Source organism: Nomia melanderi, chromosome 13 (assembly GCF_051020985.1).
Source record: "Nomia melanderi isolate GNS246 chromosome 13, iyNomMela1, whole genome shotgun sequence".
NCBI lineage: Eukaryota > Metazoa > Arthropoda > Insecta > Hymenoptera > Halictidae > Nomia > Nomia melanderi.
In genome coordinates this window covers 128,972-150,302 of record NC_135011.1, presented here as the reverse complement: position 1 = coordinate 150,302, position 21,331 = coordinate 128,972, and the positions used below count along the sequence as shown (strand labels likewise).

The 21,331-nt window shown below is 50.3% G+C and overlaps 1 protein-coding gene across 5 annotated transcripts; it reads right to left on the bottom strand.

Moving 5' to 3' along the window:
* Window positions 1-21,237, bottom strand: Rab32 (RAS oncogene family member Rab32). 5 transcript variants are annotated; one of them, XM_076373275.1, is made up of 7 exons: window positions 20,658-21,237; window positions 12,585-12,891; window positions 6,176-6,595; window positions 5,187-5,755; window positions 2,077-2,305; window positions 1,641-1,966; window positions 1-1,566 (listed from the first exon to the last, which is right to left on the bottom strand). In XM_076373275.1, the coding sequence occupies exons 1-7, from the start codon at window positions 20,784-20,786 to the stop codon at window positions 1,453-1,455; spliced, it is 2,094 nt and encodes a 697-aa protein (XP_076229390.1). In that variant the 5' UTR covers window positions 20,787-21,237; the 3' UTR covers window positions 1-1,452. The 5 variants fall into 5 exon arrangements, with proteins under 5 accessions (XP_076229390.1, XP_076229391.1, XP_076229392.1 ...); XM_076373276.1 differs by lacking the exons at window positions 12,585-12,891; window positions 20,658-21,237 and adding an exon at window positions 7,270-9,031; XM_076373277.1 differs by lacking the exons at window positions 5,187-5,755; window positions 6,176-6,595 and having other exon boundaries at window positions 20,658-20,803.
* Between the last annotated feature and the right edge of the window lie 94 nt (window positions 21,238-21,331).

Genomic DNA, 21,331 nt, shown 5'->3' with positions numbered 1-21,331 from the left:
ATATATTGACTTTCAAGTGTAATTTACTATAAATTATATAGTAATATAGTTCCTTATGTATAATTACATTATCTGTGTATGTATATATATATATATTAATAAGACGTATCTTATATACGTATAATATATTTATCTTTATATTTATATTTATATTTATATTTATATTTATATTTATATTTATATTTATATAATACCTATTGACAATTTCGAAGACACGTGGTTCAACGTGGCACCGCAAAAGCGTTAACGTTCGTGAACTTAAGAATTAGTTAAACACGTAACAACGTCGTTATGTTGAACGCTCGAGGAGCGGAAATGTTTGCGGCTCGTCGACGGTCGGCTGGGCCGCCGGATTGTCGAGTATAAAAGCGTTTCTTCTCCTGTCTGTCTGAATCACAGCCACCGACGAGTCGCGGGCGTCGCTCGGACGGATTCCGTTCGTTCGAGTCGCATAACCTAATGATTTCTTAGTGGTGACGTACTATCGATATTCAACTATCAATTTTCGTTCGCATCCGTTCGACTTTCTTCGTTTCGCGACAGCGTCCGTCGAGTAATATAGAAAACTGTCGATCGATGATGATCGATCTTCGTTAAAAATTCGGTTCAACGTACAAATGGAGTTGGCTCGGGGGCGAGGACTCGAAGTACAAAAGATTCTATTATAGGAAGATGAAGGGAAGGAACACGTCGCGTTTCGTCCTGGATCGACGAAACGAAATTCTATCGGCCGGGATCACGCAATGCTGGAATGTTACGTAGGAGCAAAGAGGATCTTTCACGATTCTTTCACGATTCTTCGAACCTCGGCCTTTCGGAAAGTTCTTCCGTCGACTGTGCCAGCCACTTTTCTCGTCGAATTCTATTATCCTATAGTTTCGCCGAGCAAGTCGGGAACTCGTGGGAGGAACTTGGGAGAATCGATGGCGGGGTGTGGACTAAGGGACAAGTACCGCGGGAAAAGCTGCGAGGAGTTAATAGGAACTAGAAAACATTATCGAAGCTAAACCTATCTAATTGCATCGTGGCCAATTAATTGTACAGACTCTCCGAGGAATAAAAAATCTCAACTATCGAGCAACGAGAACTGTCGGTGGGCGGTGCCAGAGGCAAACCCGCCCATCGGTCCTTCCCCCTTGCTCACGCGTGCGCGGTAGAAATTTCAACGACGCTCGGCATAGCTGCACTGGAAATCCTATACTACGCGATATTCGTCAACGTCGGAGACCCGATCTTTCAAGCTCTTGAATCGACTTCCTCGCGGCGTGTATGTACAAAAGGCCGGAGACAGACGAATCGACGGCGGCGGCGGTGGCGGTGGCGCGTTGTTCCCCTAAGAATACGATCGAGACGAGAGCCAATGGCCGCGACGAGGATGTCATGGCACCGACGGCAACGCGACAAAGGGACGACGATCACGGATCCTGCTGCTATCGGTGGCTTGCCGATTCGTCAGCAGGAGCAGGACTTCTTGGTGCTCGTCGGTGATTGGTTCAACGCGAAACGCTCGCCGTCGGTCTGGTACTGCGATCCGTTACCTTTCATCAGCTGGTCGTTCTGCAGTATCTGAAAAGAAAGGAATCGTGACAGACACAGGTGGTGTGCAATCGAGAGAATTATCCGTCGTCGTTAGAACTGACCTTGGTGACCAGGAATCTCGCTGCTTCCTCGATATTGATGTTCTCCTTGGCAGATGTTTCGAACCAGCCTGCAAAGTTCTTCTCCTTGCAATATTCGTCCATTTTCTGGGGCGAGTTGACCAACCCCTCTCTCTGCTGATCACATTTGTTGGCCAACAGGACACAGGGTATAGGCGAGCCGTCGGGTAGCTGCACCTTCGAGTCCAGGTCCTGTTTCCATTTCACCACCGCGTCGAGCGTAGCACTCCGCGTCACGTCGAACACTATGAACGCTCCGACTGCTTCTTTGTAGTACACTCTGGTCATGTTGCCGAACCTTTCTTGACCTGATCGAAACGAAACGAAACGAAACGAAACGAAACGAAACGAAATGAAATGTTTCTGGAGAAATCGGTTATCGTTGAAAATATAAAGGGGTAGTCGAATCTCGACTGACCTGCGATGTCCCATAGCTGCAGCCTGATGATGGTGTGCGGGTCCCAGTTCAAGACTTTTAACGCGAAATCGACGCCGATCGTCGCGCGGTAGTGCTGCGAGAAGAACTGGTGAACGTATCTTTTGATGATGGAGGTTTTGCCCGCGCCCAGCTCGCCGATCACCAGGATCTTGTACAAGTGCTCGCGTTTCTCGCCTACTCCGGCATTCGGCGCATTGTTCTGCGACGACTGCAACAAAAATAGATTATTCGTATACCTACGGTACCGGTACAACAACTACAAGTCGCAAATGAACCATCGGTTCTTCGTTTAAACCCAGCGTTAACTTTCAAATGTTAATTTTCCATCATTCAAGTTCCAAGGCGAATTTCAAGTTGGATTTATCGGAACGTTCGCCAAGCGGCAAGCTCGAAATCGCGGCGATTCCGCTTTTGAACGTTCCTCCAAGGAGCTGCTCCTTATCTTATCGCCCCGCCCCGGAGAGAAACAACGACGGCTGCCACTGTCGTTTGACGAAAGTACCGGGTAGTATAGTATCGATCACGCGAAAAAGTATAGCGAATCCACGGGACGACGCTTTTTCGATATTCGATCGCGTAACACTTTACATGGGCCTTTAACGCGGATCATCTTGAAAATCTACCCTGTATATACGATTAATCACTGTTTCCGGTACTCGAAGAATTACAACTTCGCGAGACGAATATTCCCCATTTTCGCTAGACTCCAGAGTTTCAACTTTCGCTTCACGATCGCGTACGCGTCGCAACCACGCGATCGTGACATTATCGAAATTGCCCGAGAAACCTCGAAGAAAAGGAAAATGAACGAACCCTGAACCACGTCCACTTTTTTCGGCAGACGAACACCTTGTCGAAATTCATTTCGAAGTTTTTCCAGAATTTTCTCTCGTTCTCCATTGTTTCGCGAAGAACGGACGAGAACGCGTGGATCAACGCAGATCCAACGATGCGCCGCGACTATCCAAGGTGTGTGTGTGTGTAGATCGTTGCGAACAACACGACGCGACGCGCACCACAGAAATGACTCAGACGGAGGAATCGGCAGAGAAAGCGAGCAAACAATTGTTAGGGGTACCATGCCCGCGTCACCACTTATCGCTCGGTGATTGGTCCAAGCGTCGACTACACGCGCGAACGTTCGGTGGCAAAGATACTTGGAAATACATACGATAAATGGAATAGAATAAATAGTATCTAGGAAAAGAAGTTTATTTTTATATTCCGTAAGATGCGTAGAAGAAAGTGAAATACGAAAGGAAGCAGAAAAATCAAATAAACAAAATTGCCAACTAATATACGTATACGCGTACACGTGTATACCAGTGGATGTATCTCTTCCGTTGAACAAGATCTCAATGTACTCGGGGTGTGTACCAAAGTTAGCCTCAAAATACAAAGAAGCGAAATGGAATAATCCATTCTAGAATGAATGGGAAGAACGGGGAATAAACAAGTAACGGTGTGTGTGTGTGTGTGTGTGTGTGTGTGTGTGTGCAGGAGAAGCAAAGTCCCTTCCGCGTTCTCGCGGCAGCGGTTTGTTAGTCGCGTGTCCCTCGATTGTTTCGTCGGCGGCGTTGTCCCCCGACGAACATCCCCCGCCCTTTATATTCACCCCCGTAACGATCCAGCCGCGCCGGCACTCGACTCTCGGTTCTCTAACAATAAGCGTCTCGAGGCGATCGTCGGGGCTCGCTTTCGAAAGAGCGCGCGCTCGCCGCGTTTTCCTCTCGAGACGACGACGCGCGTCGGCCAATTAACCTTTAGGGGACCGACGCGACGCTCGTAGAAACACTCTTTCACTTTTTCGACATTTTCGACATTTTCGAAATGTCTGTGCTCGCTATCTAATCTAACGTGTCGTTCTCGTTTGGGAGTCACACCGTTATTTCCATAGGCATGTTATTGTCTTCGGAAGTGGGCAACGGCATCTTGAAAACTGCAGTATCATCGTAGCAACTAGAATACCCACTCGAGAGCTACAGCATCCTCCAGGGAGCTACGTGTGATCTACAGGGTTGCTCTGTCTTATCTAGGGGACTAGAATGGAAAATCAAGATTCCATGGGACAGTTTGTAAAGCGCAAACACCAGCGAACGCCGGAGACGCGAGACACGAGAGAGACTGCAAAGCCAGCTTTTGTAACCGGAAACTGGAAACTGGAAACTGGAATCTGGCAACCGGCAACCGGCAACGCGAAAAACGAGAGAAGCGGGTCCGAGGGACCGCAAACCTGGGACCGCAGGACGGACGCGTCGCAATCGATTCTCCGCGTCATGGAATTACAACCGGGAACCTTTTGAAATTCTGACCCGACGGGAAAGGAAAACCGCTGGTTGCGCAAACGGTGTCCAACGATCGGGATCCAGAGAAAAATCGGCGGTCGACTCGTACGGTCGGTGTATCGAATTCCATCTCGAGAATGCTTTTCTTTTCTCGATTCGAGAGAGAGATCGTCAACGTTCAATGGAATTTAAAGCGGTTCTCGTTGCGCAATTCGAGTTTAACGTTGATGCCGTTCGATGAATATTTATGCGTATATTCGTCATACTTGCGACAAGTTGCGACAAGTTGCGACAAGTTGCGACGAGCAATTCATCATTTGACTCGACTCGACTCGACTCGACTCGACTCGACTCGACGGCTTGGTAGTCGTTGCTCGCGCTCCGAAGAGGTTAGAAAAGTCAGTGTACACGCCGTGTACGGGATAGAATGACAACGGCGGAAAAGTGAGTAAACCAAAGATATAAACTAACGGTAAGCGCCACATGGAAGGATAATGCTCGAGTAAAAGCGAAAACGAAGAAAAGGAAGAAAGAGAGATACCGTCTCACCGTCGGAGTGCAGAGATGGAGTTGTTCGGGGGTTCCCAAGATCCGTGTCTCGGAAAAATACGCGTCCACCGATAACTCCAAGTGTCTCAACATTTCCAAAGATATTCGGTATTGTGCTATCGTTCGGTTTACCATTCCGAATAACACTAGCGTCGAAACAGCCGAAAAAGAGAGATACTCGAGAGAAAGGTGCAAGCCGAAAAAGAAAAAGTAGAGAAGGAAAAGCGCTACGGTGGCGTGTCACCAAGAGCTCACCGTGCTGTCCTGGCTGGCGAATTTGGCCTTCTCCGCGACGTCCGCGGCGCCCACCATGGGCCCCATGGTGGTCGGAAGCGGATAGTCGTTCTGCCGGTCGTAGCTTTCGGTGTAATCCTCCTCGATGCCCGCCAGGTAGCCGACACCGGTCTCTTCGTCGAACGTTCCCTCGAACGTGGAGAACGTGTCGAACTTCTTCACGCTGATGTGTCTCGCCCTTTTCTTGGTGGTCTCTTCGCGTTTAGGCTCCAACGACCTCCTCCTCTCTTCGTCGTCGAGATCAACGGCGACCACGGTTTCCCCGGAATCGGAATCTCGGCTGGTGTCGAACAACCGGCGCTGAAAGATGGCTCGCTTCTCTTCCAGCAGAGAGAGTTTGCGGCGCACCTCGTGGGGCGACGAAGACAAGGACAGTTTGCCGTGTATGCCGGATTCCGACTCGGATTTTATGCTCAATCGGGATTTTCTGACAGTCGATTCGCTCGACGGTTTCTGATCAGGCCATTTCGAGATGGCGTACGGTAGCGTCGAGCTGCAACGCGCCTCCGACTTGTCCTGAGTTTGGTTATCTGCGGCGCAAACATCATTCGGCGAGTTACTTGCGCGCTAACGGTTGCGTCGTCTGTGTCAATTTCATGAAATTAACTGCAGAGTTAACAGACGGTTCGCGGTTACTAAACTAATCGGTTGGCGTGTCAACGGTCGAATGTAAAAAGCAACTAGTGTCCAGCGCAGTGGACCAGTTGCTGCCGGAGGAGCCTGTCACCACCGAAGATTAAATCGAGCCAGAGCTACAACTAGGCAAGCTGGATGTATAACCTAGAGGTAAAAAGTAACCAGAGGAGCAAGGAACTGGGAGAAGAATAGACAGAGTCGAGGAGGACCGAAGAGAAGAAGAGAAGAAGAGAAGAAAGCGCGGAGAGGCGTTGCGCTAGCAAGGTTCGCGCGGGCCAGACGGTCTTCTCGAAGGAATCGCGCTCTGAGCTCACCGTGCGCGGCGTTCTTCGGGAAGCTCCTGATGGTCAGCGACGGCGACTTGCGTTGCACTACGGTGACGGTGGTCACCGGTTTCTCCGCGAGGTTCTCCGGTTTCCCAGCGTCCCCCTTCTCGAGGTGTTCGTCACGTGCCCGCTCGCCGCTCGGCCCGTGCCCCTTCCGCGCGATCCTGGACGGGCTGTCCGACAGGCTAGGCGACTCCTGCGACGATTGGCTCTGGGAGCGGCTGCTGTCGCCACCCTCGGGCGTGTGTCGAGTCGTCTCTTGCTCCCCGGCCGACAAACGGAACTTGTTCAGGCTCAGCTTGCGCACCAGCGAATGCGACTTCTTCTTCTTCTTCAAGGTCGAGGCCGGACCCACGCCGGCCTTACGGTCCTCCTCCTCCGCGTCCGGGCTCCTCTTCCGGCCCGTCTCTGTTCCCGGCAGACACACACACACAACCATCTTTAGACACGTTCTCTCTCTCTCTCTCTCTCTCTCTCTCTCTCTCTCTCTCTCTCTCTCTCTCTCTCTCTCTCTTCCGAGCTAGCTAGGGATTCGCGCGAGAAATTCTCTATTTACCCCGAATTATTCGTCGAATCTGTTTCATTAGGGTACACGTCGAGCGTGACGGTGAGTTTAAGCAAAAAGAAACGACCGGCCATTGGAAAGGAAAACGAATTGACGATTATTCCGACTCTCGTCTAACGAACGAGCACGATTGCAATGAACAACGAGGTACTGGATACCAGCGGCAAACGGGATAGAGCCGGGCGCCCATTAAGACGACCTCGAGTTTCAAAGAATCCGTTCATGGATTCTGGGTCGCGAGGGATCGATCGATCGCGGGTCAAGTACCGCGCTATTCAAAACAACGGAGCTAATTACCGGAGCGGGTGGAACACTGGGACAAAGGAAAGTTGGAGCGATGCCGCCTTGAACCCATTCGAGACGAAAGACGCGTCGATCGAGGCTGCCGTCCAAATGGGTTCAAAGTCAACTTTCCTCGGAATATCCCCACCCGAGAACCACGAAAAACAACAAGAGCGAAATGAAATCCATCCCAAACTCGTGAGAATTCCCAAGCACCCTCCAACTCTCGAAGAACCTTTCTCGTCGGCATCCGCCGGCTGCTCCGCGCGCTCGCGGTCCTCGCCGGTCCTGCTCTTCTTCTTAATCTTGAACAATCCTCCCTCCTTCCTGAAGCTGTTCCTCAGCGCCCCGAATCGTCCCTTCTTCTTGTCCTCGACCGTGGTCCCAGCGTTGGTCAGAGTGTCGAGACTAGAGCTGCTCTCGCCTACGGTCACGTACTCGCCGGAAGTGGTCGCTCCGTGCCTGTTACGTTCCTCTTCGGACGAGGAACGCCCGATCACCGTGTCCGGCGAGCTGCCACCCTCGTTTGCGCTCTCGTTGCGATCCATCCTCGCGTCGACTCCTCTGACAACCACCACCCGCACGGTTAGGCCCCCTAGGGGTTGGAGGAGCAACTTCTCCCGCCTTCCTCTTTCCTCCTTCTGCTCTTTTGTCCGTTCTTCCGTCCTCTTTCTGGTTTGCCGATCCTCTCTTTCCGCGGAACGGAAAGCAGACGAGAACGCGTCCGAACGAGGGTGCGCAGGGCTGGCCGGCCGCTTCTTTCGTTGTTTCTTTCTCTCTCTCTCTCTCTCTCTCTCTCTCTCTCTCTCTCTCTCTCTCTCTCTCTCTCTCTCTCTTGGTGTGCGCGAGTCCACGGCGTGGCTTCTTCCAAGGAAACCTTAGAAGAGATAGCTTTCTAGGTCCGCCACCGACCACGGATTATCCCGACGCGTTCCTCTTTCCGCTGCCGAGTCTCCACACGAGAGGTTTTTCAGTTTCGCCGTTTCTTTCCTCGTAGGTTCTTGGACTTTTGGTTTCGTTGATTTTCCAGTGTTCTCAGAGGATCGTCCGTTGCCTATCGTGCCTACCCACGCGAGAAGCTTCTTCTTTGTTCATCTTTTATTTTCGTTGCATTATTTCTGTTCGCTCCGTAGACGCGCGGAAGGAGGACGCGCGCGCGCGCGCGCGGTCCGTTCTGGTCTCCGCGGTTTTCCGAGCAGACACGGACGATGGCCTCTACTGAAATGGAGACGCCTGGGAGAGACACTGGAATACTAGACTGGACGAGGTTACCCCGTACGAATACCGGTCCACACGGAAATGCGTTCGAAGGAGGATAAGACGGATATCGAAATCGCGCATTCTTTCGCAATTTTTCTAGTCGTCCGTCATCTTTTTCGCGTATCCGAGTATCTACCGGACGAAACGACTTTCGACTCAACGATGTCGCGGATCACGAATCGATTCTAAACAGAGCGCGCGGTTGAAAGACAAAGAGAACGCCGAGTATGCTCTGAACTGGAATCGACCGAAAGAGGGAACAAGGGGTGAAGGGTCGACCCCGTAGACGAAGGCGTCGCGCGGAAACCTTACGAGAATTCGATCGGCGCGTGCACACCACCACTGTGTCGGCGTTTCACCGTTCGTCGCGTGTACTCGTCGCGTGTACTCGTCGCGTGTACTCGTCGCGTGTACTCTTCGCGTGTACTCGTCGCGATCCGGGCTCTCTCAAGGAAACATCGATCAGGGAAAAAGAATGGGAAGAAGGAGAAATAACTGGGAGAAGGAATATAATAACGAAAGAGAGACAACGCGAGGGACGAGAGAGTCCGGAGGCACTGCGGACGCGAACGGTGTGCCGAGTCGCACTAAATGCACAGGTAAAAATCGGCGAAATGGGGGACACACGCGAGCAAGGCCGGGGGAGGAGCGTCGCGACTCGGTGCCCCTCTCCGACGGCACACGTGTGAGCTTTCCGCGCTGCCACGCTCCGGAGACACTTCTGATGCCGTAACATCGATACACCTCTACGCTCTGGGATAGGCACCTTACCTGCGTCTACCCACGTTGCAACTCCGTTTACGCGTTTCCTTACGCTGCGTTGTTCCAAAGATCCTTCGAAAATGCAAACAACCGTCCGGAGAAAATGACGAGCAATTATCGAATTAGGGTGTAACAGGGGCTGTTCGAGAATCATCGGCCAACTGGAATGAACGGACCAGCGGAAGCAAGACCAGCCAGGATCCAACGCGTAGGAAATGAACGCTCCAGCAGCTCGGCTGCGGAAACCCAACCCATTTAATAAGATGCACGCACAATATTAGTCGTCTATCGTGTTGTTGTCCTTACTAATCTGTCGTGCGCAACGAACGCGGCGCCATTATCGCCACCATTGTTCGTACACAGTTCGTTCGAGCTTCAAGAAAGAAGCCCGGCATCGAACGACCAGTGAACGTGGCGGAACGTCGAGAAGAAAAGGAAAGGGGGGGGGGGGGGAACAACGTCTTTCCTCGAACATGAACCGCGATCATCGGGCCAATCGAAGAATTCAATCGAGGAACCGATTAAGATTACTCGGACGAAAAAATCTGCTCGAATCTCCGGCTCGTTAGGCCGATCAACTTTGGACTTTATCGTCGCGCCTCATCCCCGTTCACGGCTAATTAATCCACTGAATTACGAGGCGACAGCGCGACGCGGTCGGCGATACGCAATTAGCGCGTGAAACGCGCTCGCGAAAATCATTTTCTGCGATTCCTTGGGACCTTTCTATTCGATTAGACTCTTGTTGCTCGAACAAAGAGAGACGTCGACGTGACAGTAATATAGAAGAATGTGCGATTACTGTACGATATTTCTTAATCTGTTTAGTATAAATGTAAAATCGAATAACGATTACACACCATATACGCCAGAACCAAAAAAAAGGAAAGAGAAAACTCGTCAACCGATTCTGGTTTTATCGCACCGTGTAATCTTCGTTGAATAATAGCTGTCGGGGTAATTGCAAAGATTTGAAAAAAATAGAAAAATAGAAAAATAGAAAAATAGGAAAAATGAGTAAACGGACACGTAAATGCGCGTTGCGGCACGCACTGAAACCAGTATCTTACATAAACCACCCCGCACGCACGGTCGTGCCGGATCGTCAAGGTTCGATCGAGTCGCGATTTAATTCGAAGGATTCCGCGGTCGAGCAAAGCGACCGTTCGCCACCTTCGACAGTGAGCAAACAACTGGAGAATCCCTTGTCCACGGATGATCGTGTAAAATACCGAGGTAATAGATATGACGCGCGTTTCGTTCGGAAAGAAGAATAGGGGACACTTGCCGCGATTGCGTTCTTTCAACAACCCGTTAATCAAACGGTGAATCAGTAGGCCAACCGGCCGACTTTGATGCGCAATCCTTGGATCACGTAACCCGCGCATGCCGAAGGGACCGAGGCGGGTATTTGCATTTTCCTATCGAACGATCTATGGATCTTTCGTTCCAACGTTATCCTCCTCGCGATCATCGTCGTTTCGAAAAGATCAAATATTCATATTTCATATTCGTTTTCCATTGTAATTCCGTTTGTCCGATTCTGTCCTTAGACATTCGACTGTGCGTAACGCGTACTACACAGGGTTTCTTTCGCAGAACTTCCTAACGACTTTCAAAGTTGTTCATTCGAGTTTTCCTATAGATTCTCCCCTATGAAACGAAGACGACCGGTCCCCGTCAGCGAGGCTTACCGTCCACCCACTCGCGACGCGAGTAATCCCTTCGGTTTCCCCTTTGGACGACGCACAGGACGCTCGATAATCTCTTTAATAAATAATAGAATCATCGAAACGATCGTTCGAATAATCGAACGCATCGTTATTAACGAGTAACGATAAATATCGATAAAAGAAAGTGTATCTTCGAACATCCTTCAAACGAAGACGACTTCTTAGTTGGATACCTCTACCGTCAACTACAATTACTTCGTCCGACCAAACTCGTCTGATTCTACTTCAAAGCCATTCGCCGCTACTTCGCTCACCTGTTTCTTCAGGATTCTTTCGAAACTCTTGTAATCTAGTCTCGAGCGTGTTTAAATGTATACATTTGCAGCATAACGCTCGAATGACAAATTCCGAATAAGATAGAACATATCATTTGCCGTTCCATTAATTCCAATCTGATGAAATATAGAGGAAAGGCTGCGAGATTCGCTCAAGATTCTTACGTTGTCCTTTGGTCGTCCGATTAGCCTTGGTTTATTCATCCAGTCCGATTCGACCGGAGACGTATCAATGGCCAAGAAAACAATCGCCGATCGCGAAAAGCGAAAGGTGAAAGGGGCGAAAGAACGAAAGAACGAAAGAACGAAAGAACGAAAGTTACGAAACAGTTCCGGTGTGTTCCGCGTCTCGATGTCTCTCTAAATCTAATTATTCCGCTCGGTTCCGTCAACGCGGCAGATTCTCCCACAAAGATAGCTGCAACTAAGTCGAGCAGAGAAAGTGCGCTAACCCGACGCGACGCGATGCGACGCGACGAGACGAGACGAGACGAGACGAGACGAGACGAGACGGTGGAGCTCCGCTTTCCTTCTCGTGAGAAGGCGCCTGCTGTTCGTTCGAGTCTCGGAACGCGCAATCTGCCGTCGAAAGAGAAGAATCGTCTTTCGTTCTTCTTTGAAAATCGCCAAAATTTCACGATACACGATTGTGACTTATTACGCAACGAAACTTAGTATATATATATATATATATATATTCGCAAAGTTCACGTGAAATTGTATCAAGGTACAAGATGCTGATTCTCGGTTAGCTATCGGTTAGGTCGAAAATGATCTATACGCGCGAGTCGAAAGTAAAATGGTCCAGGTTACGCGGCGTCGTTACATAAACGAACCGATCGCCGCGCTTACGTAAAGGACTCGCGAGGATTCTCGAAGAACCCTGGTAATAATAATCAACGGGATCGGTGATTAATCCTCGATCAATGATTAACGAGCCTACGGCGACGTTGATCGATCCTGACAGCCGTGGACTCGAGTCTGCTCCGAGAAAAATAATCATTCCTCGGGGGATTTAGCGTGCCGCTTACGATTGGCAACCGATTAATCGCTCATTTCAGCAAATTTCCAATTTTACAAGCCAGCAAAAGGTTTATATTATTTTTAATTAAACGATCAAGATAAACCGAAATGTATCGAGTATACTCGCTACATCGAACATTCGACGTCTCGATTAATCGCCGAAGAATTCGAGCGAGAAAGCAAGAATCAACGCTCGATTTTCCGTGAGCGACGCGCGCGCGCGTTTATCGACCGAAGGAGAAAGTAATCGAAAGAAAGTTATCAGCCGGCGAGGTTAATAGACTAACAGATAAAGTAAATCGGCCGTTCGCGTCGCGGGAAAAACTCCGAAGCCGGCTTTCAGCTCTGATGTAACGGTACGTCAGTGATACGGCGGCGGAAAAACACGAGATTGACGTAACGAAAAAAACGATTCAACGTGATCTCATGGAAAGAGACCGCCGCGACGGATCATCATGCTCCGGGACGACGAAAAGAGACCAAGACGAGAGACCCACCTTCTTCGCCCTGCTGTAGGCCTGCTGCTTGCAGTTCTCGCTCAAGTTCATGTTCAGATCGAGGTACAGGTAGTTGTTGTTCAAAAGCTGCGGCGGAGGCTCCATCGGCGGTGGATTGGCTTCCTTCCTGTGCCTCAATCGCCTTTCCGTGCGGTCCTGTCTTGTGCGGAGCACCAGCACCACGTTGCGATCCAACATCGTGATTCTTATCGATTAGAAACGGAATACCGAGAGCTTTTCTTATAATACTACACCGTGTACGGGCTAATACTTTTGGTATCGGATGCTTTTCCTCCAAGTACACTCTCTGTACAGACGATACTTTGAATCAGTCTTTGGGGTACCGAGATTCGTGGTGCGCTTCGTTCGTTCAAGTACAAAGTTGACTTTGGCTTTAGCCGCGGATCTCCGTTGATCACCGTTAAGCGTCTTTGGTTAAAGATACTGTGCAGCTACCAAAGATCGCCGCGAAGAAAATCGATGCAAACGTTTCCTCTTCGAACGTCCTAATCCCCGAACGAACGACCCCGGAAGACCTTCAGCCTCGGTAATGTTCGGTGACCGATCCTCCGACAGTCCTATCCCCAACGTCTCGACGAAAGAGCGGTTCTCGCAGGTGACGCGTCAGCGAACCGTACCAAAGAGTCCTCTTTACGCTGGCTCCATGCCCGAAACTCGCGTCCCCGCGGCCAGCGTCCAGGTCACCGTTCACCGAGAGTCCGGCACTGAATGAATCCCAAGAACGCGGCGACGCCCGGGATCCCGATTCATAGCGTCGTCGACGACGACGAGCGGGGAGGATGAATTTCGTGAAACGGACGATGCGTAGAATATGCGAGCGCCGGGCGCAAAGTCCCAGCATTTATTGGCCCGGGCTGCGGACCCTGGCGAACGTTATCTCGCGAGCGTCGGCCGCGCGTTATCGCGCCGTTGCGTTCCGTTCCGTTCCGTTCCGTTCCTTTCCTTTCCGTTCGGTAAGAACGGAGAAAAAAGGGAAAAAGAGAAAGAGCACGGGTAAAGAGGAGACGCGGCGACGACTGACGCCTGGCGCCATGATCCGAGGGAGAGAGATCCGACGGCGCCGGGAAAAGATCGTGACACGGGCGCGTGGCCCCCTTTTCTTTTTATCGGAATCGAACGTTCCGGAATCATCCGCCGATGCTTTTTCACGATCGACTAAGCTAGGCGGTTTCACCGATAACCGAGGTTCCATGAACGGGGACGATCCGGTGAAGATCTCTTGGGTCGAGAGTTGTTCGGCGACGTTCGCTATTATTCTTCGTTATTATTGTGCATCGGTTAGGCTTAGGGTATTTCGCGATATTCCTTCGAATATGGGTCCTTCGATTTCGGCAGAACGTAACGCGATACAAGTAATAGTGTCATCGGCAGTGAACTCTCGAGAAGTTAGGAATGGGAATAGATTCCAAGGGAAGAAAGACAGCCTCGAATCGACGGTCACCGAGAAAGCCAACAACTTTTTCTCTGGCAATAATGAACGCAATTGCTTCCCGATGGAATACACAAGTGTACCGGTAAACGCAGGTACACGTGTACGGCTTCCGGTTGTTAAGCACGCTTCCGCAGGAATCAATAGCGGTTACAATGAACCGTCCTCTATCTTTGTCCAAATACCAACAACAGGACTAATAACATTGGGATAGTCTTTACGCTTCCCTGCTTTCGATTTCAAGCAGAGCCGAGAAAACGGATTTCTCGGCCTCGGAGACGGGGAACGCTATACTTCTCTGGTGAACGTAAACAATGATGGCGGTTACTCGGATTTACTAATCGCCGGGAAGATAAACGCAGGCGACCGCGCGATGTCGTCACGTCGGTCAAACCTCCTTCTAATCTTCTAAACAACGATAAAGCGTGGCGCTCGATCATTTCTTCGGCTCCGATTGGATCTCCCGACGTTTTCATTTAACCCGTCGCGAGACCTTCCGATAATTTCCCTTCGAACGCGACACCTAACCCGTGCACGAAAAAGACAAAAGAAAGAGAAACAGATGAAAAAGGAAGAGAAACGAGGCGCGGCGCGGCGCGTCCGTTCTCTGTTTGCCGAGATAATCTGTCGCCGGGGCGGTATCTTCGCGTCGCTTCGAAGACGGCGACATTGAAAAACTTGGTCTCCGCCGAAAATAACGTCGCTGAGCAGACAAAATATCTCTGGAATTATTTTCGGGTTTCGCGAGGTTCAACGATCCTGATATCGAGCGAATCCGGATCGGGGGAGAAAAAATCAAACTGTCGCGAATTCGTCGTAAAAATTTGTCCAACGGGTGCACGCGTCCCGACTCGGAATCCATGACTGCTTGACCCCGTCTAATCTTAATTACCGGTTCCGACGAAACAGGAGGAAGAGCTGACGAAACGTTGTTTGTTCTAAGGAACGTGATGCAACAGTCGCGCGACGAATTCAGCCGGCCTTCCCTCGAACAACACACTTTCGATGCGTTTGCCGTTCCTTTAACTACCCTCTGGTATCTTCGGTACCTTTGGTACATATTTATACGCTTCGGTATCTTCGATAATTAATTACGAACTCATTTTGAAAAGATGTCTCTGATCTTTGGACAAATAAACGTCCAATTATAGTATTCGTATCCGACAAGAGTAATCGATCGAAGGTAATAGTGCGTCAACGATAGATCGGTGATTAATATCGGTCGCAATAAAGTCCTAATCAAAGCTAGATGAATAACAGTAATCATCCGTTATCGATCGTAGGTGCGAGCGGGCTTTAATCGCGGCAGATCGATCGGAACGTAACTGTTGTACAGACTCTGTTCTGCCAGCTATTCTTTGGCCAACCTCTGTACTGCTATTCCGTGCAACGATCTTTCTTGCCCGTCTTGCGATTCCTCGGTTCTACTCCTGCGCGGAGCGCTATACCACGGACGCAGTCCTTGATCCTAGACCTGTACCACGCGCATCAACCTCAAAGGAAACAAAAACTTTCCAACCGGAAAGGTGAACGTTGCTCCGGTTCTAGTCGTCGCGACTGTTGACAAAGTCCGAGCTACGTCGATGGCGCCGCATTTAATCGTGCGGCATTATCGACGAGACATTCGAGAGGCCGGGAACATCCGAAAATATCTGAGAGCGACGCAAACCGCTATCGACACGCGACAGTTTAACCAAACGCAAGCTACTGCGTGCGCTCGACGCGCGTGTTTACGCTAGTTACACGCTAAACGATCGATAAGCCTCGGTCTTTAGCTAGAGAAAACATCTGGGACTCGGCCCGCGATCGAGTTCGACGCGACCGTCTTCGATAACGTCGGCGAACTAATTGCTCGATAAAGAGGCGGCTTCGTCCGAAAAACACCGAATTGCCCAGACGAAAATAAACATGGAAAGAGAACCGTCCGGCGACCGGCGACCGGCGACCGGCGACCGGCGATCGCCGATCGGCAGAGGGGAGAGAGACGCGGAAAACGGAGACGAGGCCTCAGAAAGCGGTAATTACCGCTTTCTGTCTCGACGTTTCCAGCCGCAAATAACGGCTATCGACGTTACATCATATAAATCGCACGGGGGACGGACACGATCCGGGTAATCGCAGTGTTTATTTGCCTCGAATACTTACAATTACTCGCCATCGAGCAAGGAAAACTTGGAAAACCTGGAAAACCTGGAAAATCTGGATAAAACCGCGGCACGGTTCGAACGCCGCGAAATGGATCCTCCGCCGCATTGCGGGAAAAGGGACTCGTCGCATCGAGACCCTCCCCTATTCTTCGCTCGTTAAATCGCAAACAACCGAACAGTGAAATTCGTTTGTTCGAATTGATCGCGTCTTACCGCCATTACTTATTCTATCGTTTCGTTGATATTTCGCTTCGAAATATGTTGGCAATATATGCTGGACCGTCGTCCAGCCAACAACGAGATAATTCGCTAGCGAAATTGAATAGAAACGAAAAGAAAGTTTTCCTCGAGCAATGTATCGCGACAGAGCGAATGGTGTTTATCCGATAATCGTGACTAAGAGAGCAGATCGTTGCTCGGGGAGCACGATAGCGAGCGATAACGGGTAATCTCGAAGACACGGGGAAAGGAGAGGAGAGCGACGAAATTTCAAAAGACGAGAATAGAAGAATTTCAAATTTCCGATTGATTTTTCACGGAAATAAGTTAACGCGCCTCGATGGCGACAGAGCGCGTAGTTTGGCTACCGACTTCGGAAATGGCCTCGAGAGAACAGGCACGGTCCAATTAATCGCAATTTACGGACGGGATGTGCCAACAGTTGCACGGCCCGCTACACCCACTTATCGCTCGGATTATGGTATTACAATAAGTGTTTTATTATCGTCCGCGAGACGCGTGCTACGCGCTCGTTAATTGTTACACGCGTAGACGCCGGGAAGACCGGACACGACACTCCGAATTCATTTAAATGATATTCGAACCGCCGTGTCCGTCCTACAGCTGCCGGACGATCATTTCAATTCCCTGTCTTGTCTCATCCCTCTGCCCGTAATAGATGTTTCCGAAGGAAAAATTCTTCAAAGGGAAACGAAATTTCCAAGAAAGATATTTCAAAGCAGGATATTACGTTTGAGAAAAACAGCGAAAAAGAATATTACCGATCGCTGCTTCTAACGTTGGAGATTCGCCTCCTTCGCGGAGATTTCAATGCCGGGGAACAGTAAACGCATTCTAGCGTCGTCGGGAGCAACTACATACGCGTAGTCGGCAACTAAATCATCCTGAAAGTTGTCGACCAAGTTCCCTCTCGGAGTTTGTCAATAGTAGAAAATGATTCACGCGAGCAGGCTGAGACTTTTCGACGAATCGCTTATCGTTATCGTCTCCGAGCAAACCTCGCGCTCCAACGCTACCGTTGCGTTGCGTATCCGTTATCGTGGCGATGCCAGTGATTCACTTTCTCCACGGGTGAATTTTTGCTGACTATGGTCGCATTGTTTTCGGTCGATCGGCAATTTTTCGAGTCCTTTGTTCGAACGTTCTCGATAAGTCGCGAACGGTCGCTTCTTCGAGTTCCTATTACGGTCGATTCGAGTTTAGTCGGAATTTTATTTCGAATTCTTCGAGTTTTCGCCGCTCCGAGTCGAATCGAGGTAAATCATAGTTGTGATTCACCAATTTCAAGTTGAGCTAATTCGAAATGAAAGGAACGTCGGCGAACGTGACAAGTCGAAAATAAGAAGGACGTTTCGACGCAACCGTTGTCGAGTTGTTCCCTTGAAATCCTCGATTCGACCAGCCAGGTCATCGATTATTCCAAGAGCCAGTGTATGCAGCTCTGTGTGTCGGTGTCGCGCGACTTACAACTCCTTGGTAAACGCATTCGACTTCCAGGAGAGTGTATCGAATCGGCCCTGTTTCTCGATTCCGTCCATATCGACGTTCCTTCCGTTATTTATACGGAGCCGATTTTATACCGCCCCGCACCTTCGGGGACTAATATCTCGAGATATTTTCGGAGCGGAGCGAGCAGGATAAATTCGCTTCGAAGCATCTCGTACTTGGAAAATACCGGGGAGAATTTATTCGGGAAACTGGCAGGCCGAGAGAAAGCGAGCTCTTTCTATCGATGCACACCGACGATCGAATTCATCGAACGTTGCTCGAGACGAACGCGGCGGTTTCGGATATCTGAAAATACCCGATATAGCTAGGTTCTCCCAATAACGTTCGGAAATAATCGTTTCATCGAAATGTAAATCGTCGAGATTTTCCAAGAGTATCATCGAATTCTTTCGTTTCGTTTCGTTTCGTTTCGTTTCGAACACTGTGCTCGAGATGATTTGAAAAATGGATGTCTCCGGATGGAGTCGGCCGAATTGACGCACTGCGGCAGATTATTCCAATTTCTCCGATCTAGAGATCGCCGATCGGAGATCTTAATCCCATCGATACCGACCGCATTGACGTCTTTCGCCTGCTGCCACTCGAACCCTCGAGCCTAAGTAAGTACAGAAGCGGCACGTGACCACGAACGCGATCGCCAACGATCGGACCGACGCGAGAGAAACGCGTGTAAATCTAATCTCGATGACGTACACGGCGTGGATACGATTACATCGGGTCAGAAATCGAACGGGCGACGATTCGAAACGGACGCGTTCGTTTTCGCCGATTTTTCTCCGTATCGAGGCGACCACGAATCCGATCCGATCTGGGTCACGTCGAACAACGAAACACGATCGGTCCGCGTCGACCAGGCTCGATACGAGATCGATCGCGTTTAATCCGCCGAACAGGAACGGTGGAACTCGAAAAAATCATGTTGCTTCTCCACGGGGACCAGAGTTCCCAGCCGTTTCTTGGCTTTCGCCTTTGGTCTTTGCTTTTCGCACCTTTCAAAGAGGTTTCGCAGGCCCCTGTGTTCGATAGATCCTAGAGACGACTTCCTTTGTCGCTTTCTATCGATCGAGAAGGGAAAAACAGAGGAACGTAAACAGCTGGATCTAGAATCGAACGGCTAAAGGATGGTACGCGATAAATCGCGATGCCCTAGAGATTAGTCGTATCGATAAACGGGAGCTGCGTGTAGCTTTATCGGGCCGCTCGGGAAACATCCCGAGCCAATTTCAAGACTTTTCCATTCATCCTGTTAAGTCGCACGCGCGCACAATTACGCCGACCAGATTAGATAAAGACGACGCAGTTAGCTTCCAGTGAAAGCCACCCACGAATTTCCCATCGGTTTCCCGTGGTACCTGGACGCGGCGTCACGCATCGGCGATACGTGAAACTCCAGCTACCGACAATTACGGGGAAAATGATAATCAATGGGAATCGCTGGCGCATCTTTCATTAGAAGCGGCCCCCTACTCTTCCTCGTCGGGTCATTGTCTCCCCGGTTCCTAACGAGACGAAAACTCGTTAACTTTTTCTCGCTCGGGAGCTTCGCGAGACAATCGAACGCTCGAATTGCCAACGAGAACGTTTACCGCCTTTTCCTTCGATATAGGACAATTCGAAAGCTCGACGTTCTTCGAGAATTTCAAATTGAACTTGTTTCAACTTCAATTTCCCGCCAAGCTCGGACGGTCCACTCACCGATAGTCTCAAACTTTCCCCGATAGTCTCTCGTTTCAAGGACAACCTTCTTTCTCATTCTAGGCGCATTCGAATGCTCGTTGTTACCGGTACAATGGAAGAAAGGTCGCGGAGACTCGAGATGGACAAAGGATCGAAAGCGTTGCAGGGTTGCAGCGTTACGGCGCGAACTTACTGACCGCGGTCGATACCCGGAAGTGCGAAGGGATTTTTTGTCGGTCGCCTGAACTTGGCCTTTGTCCAACCGCGATAGCCGTCTGTTTTGACTCGAGCACGGGACGTCGATTTTACAGTGCAACCGTCCCGAGAAACATCGATCGTCACCTCTCGGTCGTTTCTTCTCGGCCTGTGTGCGTGTTGACCTCTCGCGATTAATCGTCGAGAACCTCTCGATTAACCGCTACCACCACACAGATACATTCTTTCCTTCCCTTCCCTTTCTTTCGACAGAGCTGAAGAAAACAGCGCAATCGCTTTTCTACCGTATCCCTGCATTACGGCGCAGAAAAACGGCCTGCGGCGACAGAACCCGTCAGAATTTCAAATGATATTCCCGGCTCGAAATCGGTCGATCGATCGATCGATCGAACGAGTAACGACATTCGAAGCGGTTCGTCAGAATGTCCACCGATGAATTCTCGTTCTCGTTAACAGTTGACCGCGCTCAAGTTTCGACTCTTCGAAAGAATCCTGTACGCGTGCAGGCCCCCGTTCAAATTCTACAGCCGAAGAGCCGCGCGGTTCGCCTTTCAGGTTATGAACACCGCATCGGTCTCGAGAGCCGAGAAACGATTCCGCGGATCGGATTAGTCGGAGATCGTCTCTGTGTCCGGTCGCGACGCGAGAGAATCTCGGTGTAGTCGAATAAATTGCAAGGGGCTTCGACGACGCGCGAAAGCTACATAGCAGACGGCCCGCGAATCCCGGAACACTCGCGGCTGCTCGTTTGAAAATCGGCGCGCGAAAACGTCCCACGTACCGGCCCGCGAGTTCGCCGGTCGAAACGAAGGGACGAAGAAACGTTTCACTCACCATTTGATGCTGATAAGGGTTCCGCTTGTCCCACCGATATTCCTCCAGCTGCAACGACTCGTAACGTTCTTTTTTACGCAACCGAGAACGCGAGTGTCTGACGACCGATATCACCACAGCTGGGCCCATCCGGCCATCTTGCCGTGTATCGAAACGTGTACTACACTGCGCTGGCGTATTTTCCCACCACCCTCCCTTCTCTCTTTCCGCCCCCTACCGACGAAACCTCGTGCTCTCACGGTAATTGCGTAACTGCCCGGGACACTTTCCGTGTCGCTGTCTTCGTCCCGTGCACGGCACCCTTACCCCCGCCATTCGCCGTTTCTTTTGGTCTCGTACCGTTTGCTGGCTACACGCGCACGTATTTCTCCGTGTACATAGCAACGACCGCGAGTGTTCAACTTGAACGAAATTCTCCAACGATTTCGACTCATTTTCCTAATCTAAAGCTTTCTGCGCAACCGCGCAACGCGCAACGCGCAACGCGCAACTGCGCATCGAAAGGATCATTTTATCTACATGGGATTTATCTGCGCGACACTACACTTTCCTATCGTAGGTGAAAGTTTCAACTTTTCGGAGATGGTGTGGCGATTCGCTACTCGCGGCGCCACTCTACGGTCCGACGTGAATTCCACGTCTGCGACATTCCCAAGAACATTCACCGCGGAACT

What these genes read in the sequence shown, in the direction of transcription:
- Rab32 (XM_076373275.1), bottom strand. Translation starts at nt 20,786, where the DNA reads ATGGGCCCAGCTGTGGTGATATCGGTCGTCAGACACTCGCGTTCTCGG. An exon ending in ACCCTTATCAGCATCAAATG is followed by an intron (nt 12,892 to 20,657) that starts GTGAGTGAAACG and finishes TCGTCTGTACAG; the next exon opens with AGAGTGTACTTGGAGGAAAA. An exon ending in CCCGAAGAACGCCGCGCACG is followed by an intron (nt 5,756 to 6,175) that starts GTGAGCTCAGAG and finishes TTTGCGCCGCAG; the next exon opens with ATAACCAAACTCAGGACAAG.